Source organism: Nannobrachium achirus (assembly GCF_963921795.1).
Source record: "Nannobrachium achirus genome assembly, chromosome: 10".
Taxonomy (NCBI): Eukaryota; Metazoa; Chordata; class Actinopteri; order Myctophiformes; family Myctophidae; genus Nannobrachium; species Nannobrachium achirus.
Genome location: NC_137819.1, coordinates 28,356,775 through 28,369,600, shown reverse-complemented (window position 1 = coordinate 28,369,600; position 12,826 = coordinate 28,356,775). Strand labels below are relative to the sequence as shown.

Sequence of the window (12,826 nt, the reverse complement as noted above, 5' to 3'; positions counted from 1 at the left end):
TAGTGATGAACTTGATGTTTTTGAATGAGAAATGAATCATAAAATAGAGCTGTCCACTTGGTACCTTGAATACATTAACTGAATGCCTTGAACTGGTAAGATGTCCATGAGCAGTTATGAATCAACACAGCTTCTTCCTGAATTTGACTGGTTGTCACCGGCTACAAGTGGGCTATAGGAAGTTAGTTGGAATAGGATGAGATTGTTTACTTTGGATTTAGGATTGGAAGATGTTGCTTCAGACACTAGGTCCAGTCAATGTTGTGATAAATATAGATCCTTGACAAACTGTAGGTTAACTTATTGTTGAGAAGGAATAAGAAGGCTGTTTCATGTGCGATATTGAAGCAATCCATATTTTGTGCAGTGCTTTGACCCTTTGGGTCAACTCACATGAACTGAATGAATGAATGTTGGAGTGAATTGTGAGTAAGGTGCTGCAAAGTATGTCTAGCTTTGAATGAAACAATGTGAATGTCTAAAGTGTGGACCTTCGTTGCTGAAGAAATTCATTGCTACATATTGTCATGCTGTCAAAAAATACACTTTTTTGCATTGAATATTTTTTATTGTAACTTTTTTATTGTTTTACTTTGTTATTATGACACTGAATCCCTCTTTTTACTGCCTCTTCCCTCATACAGATCTTGAGCTTTAACCAACGTACCTAAGACAAGGGACCCGTCCCAACAGAACCAAAGTACTTCCATACCAAAGCGATCGAGACGTAACCAAACCAAACCGCACCAACCTGAAGCCACAAAGACATTTACACAGTATAATCAAGATGAAGCTAGAGATGGCGACAGGAGACATGAGCGAATGGAGAGAGGCGGACTTTGCCCTCAACTGTACTTACATTGTTCCCGACCAAGTCTCCGACCCCAGCTTCAGGCTGCCCAAAGCCATGACCTCCATCCCGCGCAACCTCACCTTTGAATACAGTGCTGACAACGAGGTAAGACCATATAAGCACTTATAAATGGTTTATAACTAAGTGGATCATTATTTTCTTCTTTTAGAACAATCTCTTTCAGATGAATGAATATCTAAATGAATGCACATTTTGTGTATTCCATTAATCAACATAGCTTACAAAATGAACACAAATAATATATTACAGAGTTCTTTTCAGTTATTTCTTACATCACATTCTATCAGACCTTCTAGAGTATATTTCAGCCATATATTAGCTGACTAATGAGAGACACGAATGCATGCAGCACAGTGTGGCTGTGAATGAATGTCGGACAGTGGACAAGGACTGCTTGAAGTCAGGTGTCATTATTAGACGGGTGATCTATTCTGGTCCTGTTGACTCACTGTGTCGTGAAGGCCACCTAAAGTTAGTACCAGTAAGCCTCTAATGTATGTCTCTGGGTCAGTGTTACACACAAACACACAGGACACACATGCTTGCAGGAAGTGCATGTACACACGCTCATGCACATACGCATGAATGCATGTATGCACACACACACACACACACACACACACACACACACACACACACACACACACACACACACACACACACACACACACACACACAACTAATATATAGTACCTATTATACTTGTAAGGACATCTACATTTTGTGAGGACTTACGTTTTATCAATGCTATTTTGCATAAATGCAAGCTGGTGCCGCACACCAAGAGTCTACGAGCTCACAACCCTAACCCTCTTTTCCTAATTGTGAGCCTAAGCCATTTCTCTTCGGCGGACCAGGAAAATAATACTATACTTTTAGGGACATTTGGTACAGGAGCACACACATGTGTGTGAGCGTGCATGTATGCATGCGTGTGTCTGTGCATGTGTTCTACTGTATGCCAGTAAATCAGCTGGTTGCTTCCGTACTCACAACAACCCACGCAGAGTCAAATCCAGACATGCAGCCTATAGGGTTGTACACAGCAAAATGCTCATTGCTAAGTTAACTCTTGGTGTCAATAATTTGATGTTATACTTTTGAACACGATCAAGAGGGCTTGTGTGTCTCACTGTGTGGATCATGAAGTAGAGTGGCTCTCTTGGAATCGGAAGGCTCCCGGCTCGATCCCTGTGTGCCCTTGTGCAAGATCCTAACTGCTCTCAGTGAGGAGGTTGGTGCCTTGCATGGTTCCCTCTACTGCCAATGGGTGAAGCAGTTTGTAAAGTGTTTTGATTAAAGGCGTTATATAAATGCACCATTTAACCTTTTTACTATGAGGAACCGACCATTTCAAAAGAGAAAGTGAGAGAGAGAGAGAGAGAGAGGTGGGAAGGGAAGGACAGTATTGCAGTTCTTGCCTGCTCACTTCTCTAATCATTTCTCTCATTAGCATTTCATTCTGTGGTTGACTTCATCTTCCTCTTTTTCCTCTCTTCACTGCAAACCTCTCTCATCTCGAGCAGCTCCCCCACTCTCTCTCTCTTCCTCTCTGCTACATTCACTCGCCCGGGTCTGAGAAAGGTGTGAAAACTGCTCGTGCGTTCCATTCATATTGAGCACTTAATTTTAGATATCATTCTCTCGTCGTCCAACCGCAACACGCCAATGTCCTCAAGATACCTCAATCTGTTTTTGTTGCCACTGCAGCAAGGTTTTGTGTGCGTGCTGATATGTGCATGGACCTGGCTGTGAGTCATCAATTGAACCAATTGTACAATTTAGTTTCACTTTCATCCCAAATGTGATGCATGCTGAATAAAGACCACTAAAAGGAGAGCAGCTGTGTGTGTGTGTGTGTGTGTGTGTGTGTGTGTGTGTGTGTGTGTGTGTGTGTGTGTGTGTGTGTGTGTGTGTGTGTGTGTGTGTGTGTGTGTGTGTGTGTGTGTGTGTGTGTGTGTGTGTGTGTGTGTGTGTGTGTGTGCGCGCGCGCGCATGCACGCATGTGTAGGTGTGCGTGTGGGTGCGTACAAGTGTGTTCATGTGCACAGTATAATGTTGTGCAAAAAGGAGACAGGAAGAAACAAAAAAAACATAGAGGAAAATGTTGGCATGTGTGTGGCTGTGTGTGCACAAATGATCAAATGTTAATTTATCCATTTGTATCTCCAAGAGTTTACTATACCCTAATAAGTGATTTTCCCTTGCGGCTTGTGCGGCAGGGTGGTTTCTCTTCCTCTTAGTCTTGACGATGTGTCATTCTCCCTCCTCGATTGTTTCGCCAGTTGTCTGGGAAGTCCGTTTCTTAAGGAGGTCGTGAGAGACAGGCTCTTTGTTCATGCTTGCGTGTGTGTGTGTGTGTGTGTGTGTGTGTGTGTGTGTGTGTGTGTGTGTGTGTGTGTGTGTGTGTGTGTGTGTGTAGCAGGCCAATTGCGTCACTGCCAGTTGAGTACGATTGTGAGACGCAGGATTGTACGCATGATGATTGACTGTGTGAATTTGTCTGCATATTCGTCCTTCATTCATGCAATCATTTAGTCAGACACACACAGTTGTGGTTTCATTCTATGAAACTACCCCTCTGGCAGCATTTACTGTAGTACCCCGTGTAATGATTATGAGATGTCCTTTTATTTCATTTTATTTATTTCGGCCTGAAGCAATGCTATTACAAAGTTCCTATGAATCCTCCAAGACACGCTCATGAATACACCCACCCGAGCCATCAATTGCAACATTTGAGTCAATGTGTGGAGGGACTCCAATTAGGCTACACCCTAATCCCGTCTTCGCTTGGCCCTCTCGCCACGAATTCTCCGTCAACCTGAAGTGTGCCGGGGTGTGGGGGGAGGGAGGGGTGGTGTGGGGTCCAGGGGGGCAGATGGGGCACGTGGCAGATGGGGCGTCACATGCAGGCAGGCGTTGGTGGCAGTATACGTGCGGAGAAAGAGGGAGGGGATGCATAGGGTGGTGGAGGGGGTAGGGGGGGCATCTAGGTTAAGCCCCCCCCCCCCCCCCCACGATTAACTTTCGTTTGTGGCGAGCAGGCGACCATTGAGGCGGGAATCATGCCCTCTCAAGCCGGTGTTGAGACCCCGGAGTAGCCCCCCAAAAAAGGGAGAGGTGGAGGGATGGGGACAGTAGGACAGGAGAGGATATTGGAGGGAGGGAGGGAGGGATGGATGGTATGAGAGGGGGAGCCACAAGTAGGGCACCTTTGTTTTTTATTTTAAGAAGCGATTGTCTCTTTTTATCCTTCCTTAACTCTTTCTCTCCCTTACATCCTCTGCTTCCTTCCTTCCTTTCTCCAGCCCCCCCCCCCCCCCCCCCCCCCACCTGCCCCCCATCCCTTACCCCCGTCGATTTGGCTAAAAGCGGAGCGGCAGCATGCAGCACGTCGCTTCGTTAGTCACGCAACGGTTGCGAAGCACAATGTCCCTGTCACACTTACTCCTTGTCCATTACACCCCAAGCCCCCCCCTCCCTCCTCCTCAACAGGTTCTCTTCTTCTTTGTCAGTAACCCCCCCCCCATCACTGACAAATACATTTGTTGGGGAATTACTTTTTTTCCATCAATTATCTTCCCCACGTAATAGACTCTTTATCTTCTAGCAAACAACAACAGGCCCTCCCCAAAAAAAGTACAAAAACATTTTACGATGCATTTTTCTAAAGTCCCTTGACCTCTAAATAATCTCTTTGACCGACGGTTTGAATTCTGCGCCCTCATTTGCCGGAAGACGGTATAGGGAGGAACGGGGCTAAGGTGGGTGGGGTGGGGTGGGCTGGTGGGGGGGGTGCTGGTTTAAGTTTTGGAAGACAAAGCTCCTTAAGACCCCCACGCTGGACCTGAGACCCACAGACGCTGTAGCCTGTGTGTGTGTGTGTGTGTGTGTGTGTGTGTGTGTGTGTGTGTGTGTGTGTGTGTGTGTGTGTGTGTGTGTGTGTGTGTGTGTGTGTGTGTGTGTGTGTGTGTGTGTGTGTGTGTGTGTGTGTGTGTGTGTGTGCGTGCGTGTGCACGTGCGTGTGCGCGTGTGCTTGTGTGTCAAAGGGAGTGCCCTAAGTGCTGGTGGCTGGCACCTCAGTTGGACTTTCTACACTAGATTTATGGGAGAGCTGTTCCCAGCAGCAGGGATGACTCTCACATAGATGTGGTTTCCCTGGTGCTGTCGGTAACATATAGAACATGAATCACTCCGTCACACTTTTATTCTCGTGTTTCTCCATCTAGCTTTGCTAACAGGAAGTTCTCCCAGAGAAACTGTACATTGATTTAGTGCTCATAGTGCTCGTACCGAATATGTTCTCCTGAGAATTACCCGAGCGTTGACTGCTTTGCCAAATACATGACTGGACAGACTTTGTACGTCATCCATCCTTGCTTTATGGTGGCCTCGCCGCAACAGATGCATATCCGGGATCTATGCACAAAATTTTACATTTGGAACAACTGTGCGAGTGTACAGATAGACAGCCAAGATAATTAACATTGGCTGAAGTAGGTATACCTGGATATGGGGGACATCTTAGAGTTTGCCAGTAGCCCTGTATGCTAACACACATGGTAAATAAATACCATTGTGTTCCAAGTCACAAATTATTATCAGTTATTATCAGATGTCAATGTAATCAGGTGCTTGAGGTTATGTCAGGTGACACCACCTGCATATCGCTAGTGTTTATGAGAACAGCAGTGCAGAGGTCAGTAGAGTAGGTCAGTGAAAGTGTACAGTAATTCCCTTCATTCGTTTAAGTCATTAGCGTTCAAAGTGGGTCACCTCAGGTCCTTACAGCACATACAGTAGAAAGACTCAGGTCATTCTATTAAAGGCGAGCACAGCCATCATCAACCACATTAATCATTAACCTTGAACTACTTGTCTATTCAAGTGCCTGTCTCCTCACAACATATCAAGTAGTAGGCAACGCATTGTGAGCTTGTAGGTTGTTTATTTTTGTCGCATGGCGGTGAGGCACGACAACGTTTTGGGCTTTATGGTAGGAAGTGGCTGAAGGCTATCAGAGGTGTTGTGGGCCAAAACCTGTGAATCACCACCATGGGAGGTGTCCCACACAACTGTATGTAACAAATCATCCACTTTTAGTTTTCTTTCCTCTGAAAACCAAGTCAGGTTTTTCTACATAAGCACTTCCAATATCTTAATAGCACGTAGGGCTTGATAATGTACTCTCTTAATGATGCTGAAAGCCATAGAACTACAGTAATAACAACACAGTCTCTACCGATGTTTAAAACCCCTTATGTTAAATAGTCAGCAATAATTACAAATTATACAGATACGTATTATGTTAATAGGTTATTAATTGATGTATTTGTTTTGTCTTCCAGGTGACGGGTGTGTTCAGCAAAGAGTACATTCCCCAGGGCACTCGCTTCGGCCCCCTGCAAGGGGATGTGTACGGCAAAGACAACGTCCCCAAACAGGCCAACAGAAAATACTTTTGGCGGGTAAGGGTCACACACACACACACACACACACACACACACACACACACACACACACACACACACACACACACACACACACACACACACACACACACAAACACGCACAAAAAGTTTCACATCGGGTCCATATACGTCAATAAGGAAACGCTAAGGGCTTTTGGTCAGAATTTTAGAGGAAGTAATGTAAACACTGAAACAAAATGAAACCATGATGGAGCCACTCTCACGCAGTCATGGCAGCAGCCTTACTGGAACCCAACATGCACTGCAAAAATCCTACACGTGAATTACCTTTCACCTCAACACTCAGGATTTTGCATTGCGGCTTCCCTCCCTTGCCCTGTGTCACCCAGGATTATGTATTCTTTCTTTTTTCTTTTTAGTTTTCTGTTGCTGAGCTAATTCCCGGAAAGTGTTTCAGTTATCCAGTGGTTTCCTTCCGCTTGTATTTCCTGTAAGATCTGACTGTCAGAGCAGCGGGGTGTTCCTGCCCCAGAAAACAGAGTGAAAGTGTGACGTGCCTCCGTCAACACGGTCTCGTGAGACAGGTGTTGTAGGGTGAGCAGGCTACTGCTACTGTAGTAGCCGTGTGTGTGTGTGTGTGGGTGTGTGTGCGCGCGTGCACTTGTGCGTGCGTTTTTTATTGGCTGTCTGGCACATTCTCTCTATAACAGCCGCCAATTGCAACATTTCCCATTTTAGCTTGTATTTTCATTTTGAAAAAACACCTTGTCAAAAAAGGCCTTGTCAGTCATGTTACAACATGTCTTGAGAAAATAAAGCACTCAGAGAGAGAGAGAGAGAGAGAGAGAGAGAGAGAGAGAGAGAGAGAGAGAGAGAGAGAGAGAGAGAGAGAGAGAGAGAGAGAGAGAGGAGAGAGAGAGAGAGACACACAGAGAGTCATACTTTTAGGCCACGCCTCTCGTGCTGACTGATAAAAGTTAAAGCTCACATACAAATGCAAAGTACAGCATATTACATACAAGGACACACAACCTATACTTTCTGTGCGAAGACTATACTGGCAAGAGGCACATATAAAATAACTGAAGAGGATTTGGTGAAAATAACTGTACATGGCAGAGGTGAATTATGGTTATCTTTTTCTTTATTTTGTTATTTTTCTTTAATTTATACATTTTTTTCTTTTTGTTTATTTAATACTGTCACAAGTGTCATCTATGTCAAAAGGTTAGTTTAGAGAACAGTCTGCTAAGGTTAATATGCTTCCAATATTTGTACATTTTCAGTACAAGTTGAATATTGTCCATGCATCAAATTATGGATGGGGCAAAACCATGCAATACTTGCCAGTCATTTTCAATATTAAGGACTGCAACTTTACTTTTTATTTTATTTTTTACTATTACATACCTATGTTTTATTTTGTATTTATCTTTTACCCAAGAGGGTTAATACAGTATGTCAGAATATGTTTTAATCCCATCCTCCTGTCTCTTGTTCTCTGACAGATCTATAGAGGCGGGCAGCTCAACCACTTCATCGACGGCTATGATGTCCACAGGAGCAACTGGATGCGATATGTCAACCCGGCCCACTCGCTGTCCGAACAGAACCTGGTGGCGTGCCAGAACGGCCGCGATGTCTACTTCTACACCATCCGACCCGTGGAGCCCAAACAGGAGCTGCTCGTGTGGTACAGCCAGGAGTTTGCGAGAAGACTTTGCAGCCAGCAAGATGATGTCAGACAGAGTGAGTACTCCGGTAGAGACATAGTCTATCTCTTAGTTGAGCATCATTTAATTAGGACTTATCAGTACTCAAGGATGGGTCAAGTGTTTAGATATGTTATGACATGCACTACAACAGACAAATAAACAACTGACTTTTGTTCACATTTCTGATTAATTTAAGCACTTTCTGAGACTGAGTGGTGTTGTTTTGTGGTGGACTACTGTATCTGCTGGATTTCATGGAGGACCTAACATTACAGAACCGCCTGAATCACTTTGACAAATAACAGAAGTACATATAACCACCACAATCTCAGTTTTGACCTCACTCATGAGATTTTAAGATACATCTTATTGATCTCCAAATGCAGATGTCACACTGTAGCAGCAACAGTAGTTAGATATACATGATAGGTATAGATAACAGCAGATAAGTAAAACCACAATAATACGATAAATGAAAAAAGAAAGAAAAAGTAGACATGCGAACTGGGCTTGGATCTGAATGAGTTGCATTATGAAGTTGAACTCTTTTCATAATTATATAAATAAATATAAATATACATTTAGACCAGACTTGGTTGGAGGCAAGACAGCTGTTTCTGAAGGGAATAAGAGGTGATATATTTATTTATTTTATTGTATTGTATTTTTAATCACTATACTAGAGATATGTGGCAGTGAGAAAAAACAGCACACTCTAAACTGGAGGGTAACAGTAACCAACCTCTTACAATACAATATAATACAATAATCAAGCTACTCATATCCCCCACCCCCCACCGTCTTACACACAAATTCAGTCACGTAAGACGACTCTCAAGGGAAAGTACCATACAATGGCTGGTCAAAGTACCTTCCTGTGAGTCAGTGAATGTCAGCTGTTATTAGAGCAGAAGAACCTGGCTGGTTCTTCTGTCATCCTACCGGATGGTCCAGCACTGCCGCAAGGTTGGGTGATTCATTGCAGAATGCGTACACTCCTTTTCATCTATGTAAACCAATGTCATTTTATTGTTTTGTTACCTGCACGTCACCTGCAATGGACACTTGCAGCTGGTGACACACGGGTGACTAAGCAAATTGTTTAAATAGAGAAGGAATAAATTAGTCAGAAAGAGAAAGCGTTTTTGTCATGTCACGGTGAGGAGGGGAAAGAGACTTTAAAACACGTACGGTAAAGCAGGTACAGAGAAAACCACTTCAAAAATGAAACTGAAGATATTTGCCACATGGCTGTTCATACAGACGTACGCCTACGACCCACACATTTCCCCCACACAAAATCACTACGATCTCGGCAATGACTTACAGAAACTCTATGTCCATACTCTCATTTAAAAACTGAAACTACTATCATTTACCATAAGTGTGTGCACGCGCCTGTGTGCGTGTAACTGTATGTGTACGTGCGCACGCATGTGTGTGTGTGTGTGTGTGTGTGTGTGTGTGTGAGTGAGTGAATGTCACTCACCACACATCACCTCACAGCTCAGAGGAAGTCCAACTTTAATGCAGGGGTAGACATTATGATGACTTGATGACTGAATGATAATGGGTCTCGCTACAAAGACAAGGGTTTGCACAATCCAATAACAAAACCAAGTCTTGTTAGCAACTGTGGAAATTCACAGGTTTGCAAGTGCTTAAACTACCCTATCACAAACTACTATTGTTGACAAGTTTGCCTTTGTTTTCCCCCTTCAAGAACACGTTAGTGCGGATGAAGACTCGGAGCCGGAAGGCGCCAAACAGCGCCTGCCTCAACAGACCTGGTTCCGGGAGATGGCGAGAGAAGATGTGAAGGCAGAGATGTATGAGGACACTGAGGAGAAGATCGACGTGGAGGCGTTGGAGCGAGACACGCCGCCGGACACGCCTGATGACCAGATCGTGGACTTCAGTGCCAAGATGGAGGAGGAGGAGGAGGAGGAGAAGGAGGACAGAGAATCGGATGACCACAAAACGGTCCCTTCCTCTCAGCCTGGCCTGTGCTCGCCACCACCCGGTCTGCCCGAGCACTGCCCTGCGGTCCCATCCCTGCACCGCGACCTTCCACTCCACCTCCACGGCCTCTATGGCAACAGGGAAGGCCTGGTGTCCTCCTACTCCGTGTACCCTCAGTCCAGACCCCTTCAACCCTCCTACCAGCTCCTGCCCCCCTACAGCCCCCACTACCCTCGCCTCCTCTTGCCACAGTACTCCCCTCCCTTCCCCGGAATGTCGCCACCCTGCGGGTCACTCAGGTACAGCAGCTACCTGGGTACCGACGGGCTCCCGTACCCCCCCATTGGTCAGCCGGGGCTGCTGCCCGTGTCCCTGCCCTACCCGCCACCCCCCCAGGGCGGGCTGAAGGAGCGGACCATTAACATGTCCCCTCCCTGTGGGGCCCCGGCCACCCCTGAGCTCTCCCCCGTCCCCAAGACCACCAGCCAGAATCACAGCCCTCATCAATCTCCCTCGGGCTGCGACGAGGCCATGAACCTTAGCCTGACCATGACCAAAGTCAGCAGCGCCGCGCCACGCGTCAGCCCCGGCTACAAGTCCCTGCCTTATCCCCTGAAGAAGCAGAATGGGAAGATCAAGTACGAGTGTAACGTCTGCCTCAAGACCTTCGGGCAGCTGTCCAACCTGAAGGTAAGGGTTTATGTTCTTTGTTTGGTAAATATTATTATTATTATTATTACCTTACATAATTTATAATAAATTAATGTTGATTGCAATGAGTTTGATACCGATAATCAAATAGCAATGATCGTTGTAACTCTGTCATTAGCTCTTCTCCTCAGTCATGTGGTGGCTCATCCTGTTTTCCTGTTTGTCACCTGTAATTATAGGTTCACCTGCGAGTCCACAGCGGCGAGCGGCCTTTCCACTGTAACTTATGTAAGAAGAGCTTCACCCAGCTGGCACACCTCCAGAAACACCACCTGGTGCACACAGGGGAGAAACCACATGAATGCCAGGTGAGACGAAAATAATTTGACTGTGTGCGCGTGCGCGCGCGTGTGAGTGTGTTAGGGCATTAACGAAAAAGTCGACAAGTCGACTGAGTCGACTTCATTACACAAGTCGACTCCCACCAGAGAAAGTCGAAAGTCGAAGTAAAAAAAATATATAATCTTTTTTGCTAAATCTTTTTAAATGTTTTCACATGTTTTGAATTGTTTTGGAAAATGTGCGCCTATAATGACATGCCCAAAATAGGGACACCAGGGTTAATGTGGTTAAACATCACGGAGACATAGTGATATTTTGGAACAATAAGGATGTATGTAGGAGTTGTTACACACATAACTGCACAAAGGGCTTTCCCTGTGCCTCTCCCCGATCTGTGCTGTGCTGTAATAAGAATCTCTTTCTTCACTCTCACTATGGGCGTGTTTTATACCTTAACGAAAGTCTTGAAATGCGCCATGTACAAGAACCAGTTTGAGGTTAAATGGTGCTGACACTCAAACAGAGAATGGCAGCCCCTCCTGTTTGTTCAGGCAGAAATGACAAAACACCTCCGGATTGGAAGAGCTCAGCCGGCACAGACACTGACACTGTTATCGTAATGACGTCAGAGGATCTGATAAGGATGGCACTCCCAATGCTCAAAGTCTCTAAACCAGTGGCTCCCAAACGGCATGCCGAGGCACACTGGCGCGCCATGAGACTTTGAATGTACATTGTGCCTGCTCCAATACAGTAGCAAATTCCTTGTCCTAACGCAACACATTTTAACCACTTTCAACCTGGTGTCATTAGATTGGGTATGTCATTATTGTTATGTCATTATTATAAGACTTTTCATTTGGCATTAGTAAATAAAAATTCCCATTTACAGAGTGATAAGAGTGATAAGATGTGATATAGAGGTGACTTGAGATTTTGCCTTGGGCACAGAAAGTTAAAAAAACACTGTCTAGAATCTAACCTCTCCTCTCCTCTGCCCGCTGTTCACCCAGGTGTGCCACAAGCGCTTCAGCAGCACCAGCAACCTGAAGACCCACCTGCGCCTCCACTCTGGAGAGAAGCCCTATGAGTGCAAGCTGTGCAGCACCAAGTTCACGCAGTACATCCACCTCAAGCTGCACCGGCGCCTCCACAATGCCCGCGAGCGCGCCTACCGCTGCCAGCCCTGCGGCCAGACGTTCCTCCATCGCTTCTCCCTCCGCGTCCACCAGCGGAGCTGCTGCCCGGCCAATGCCGGCGTGCACCTCGACGCGCGCGTGAAAGACACGGTGGAGCAGTTCGACGCCAGCCAGGAGGCCGACGCCCTCCCGGAGGCGGCCTCGCCAGCGCAGGTGGAGGCGGCGGCCGAGCGCTGGTTGGCCAGGAGCCTGGAGGGCCGCGAGGGGAAGGAGGACCAGAAGGAGGCCACGTTGCTGCTGAAGGCCCTGGTGGCGGCTATCAACGCTCCGGCGGCGCATGCCGGTTCACATCGCGGCCCACAGCCGCCTGCACACCAGGAGAGGGCCAGCGTGGTGCACCTCTACAGCAGGCCAACGGTGAAGACGGAAGGACAGTGAGGAGGAGGAAGTGAAAGGACAGGAGAGGGGGAGGGGGCCGAGAGAGGAAAAGACATAGCCTACATGTGAATTGTAGAACATTTGTAGCCATGCAGTCGACGGTTCAACAAAAAGAAAAGAAAGAGAGACTTCGCCAAATAAATCTTTCTGTTTTATCCAAATGGGACAAAAGCAGGGAAGAGAGACAGTAACTATTCAATGAGCACAGCACCAAAAGAAGAGCATTCCAAAGACTGGGCTAGTGTATTGAGTGATTGCACTTCCACCTTT

At 46.1% G+C, this 12,826-nt stretch overlaps 1 protein-coding gene across 1 annotated transcript; it reads left to right on the top strand.

Moving 5' to 3' along the window:
* Nucleotides 1-787: 787 nt before the first annotated feature.
* Nucleotides 788-12,556, top strand: prdm1b (PR domain containing 1b, with ZNF domain; the record flags this gene model as incomplete). The annotated part of the gene is made up of 6 exons (XM_080734906.1): nt 788-958; nt 6,226-6,345; nt 7,818-8,058; nt 9,748-10,676; nt 10,877-11,005; nt 11,993-12,556. The coding sequence occupies 6 exons, from the start codon at nt 788-790 to the stop codon at nt 12,554-12,556; spliced, it is 2,154 nt and encodes a 717-aa protein (XP_080591032.1).
* Between the last annotated feature and the right edge of the window lie 270 nt (nt 12,557-12,826).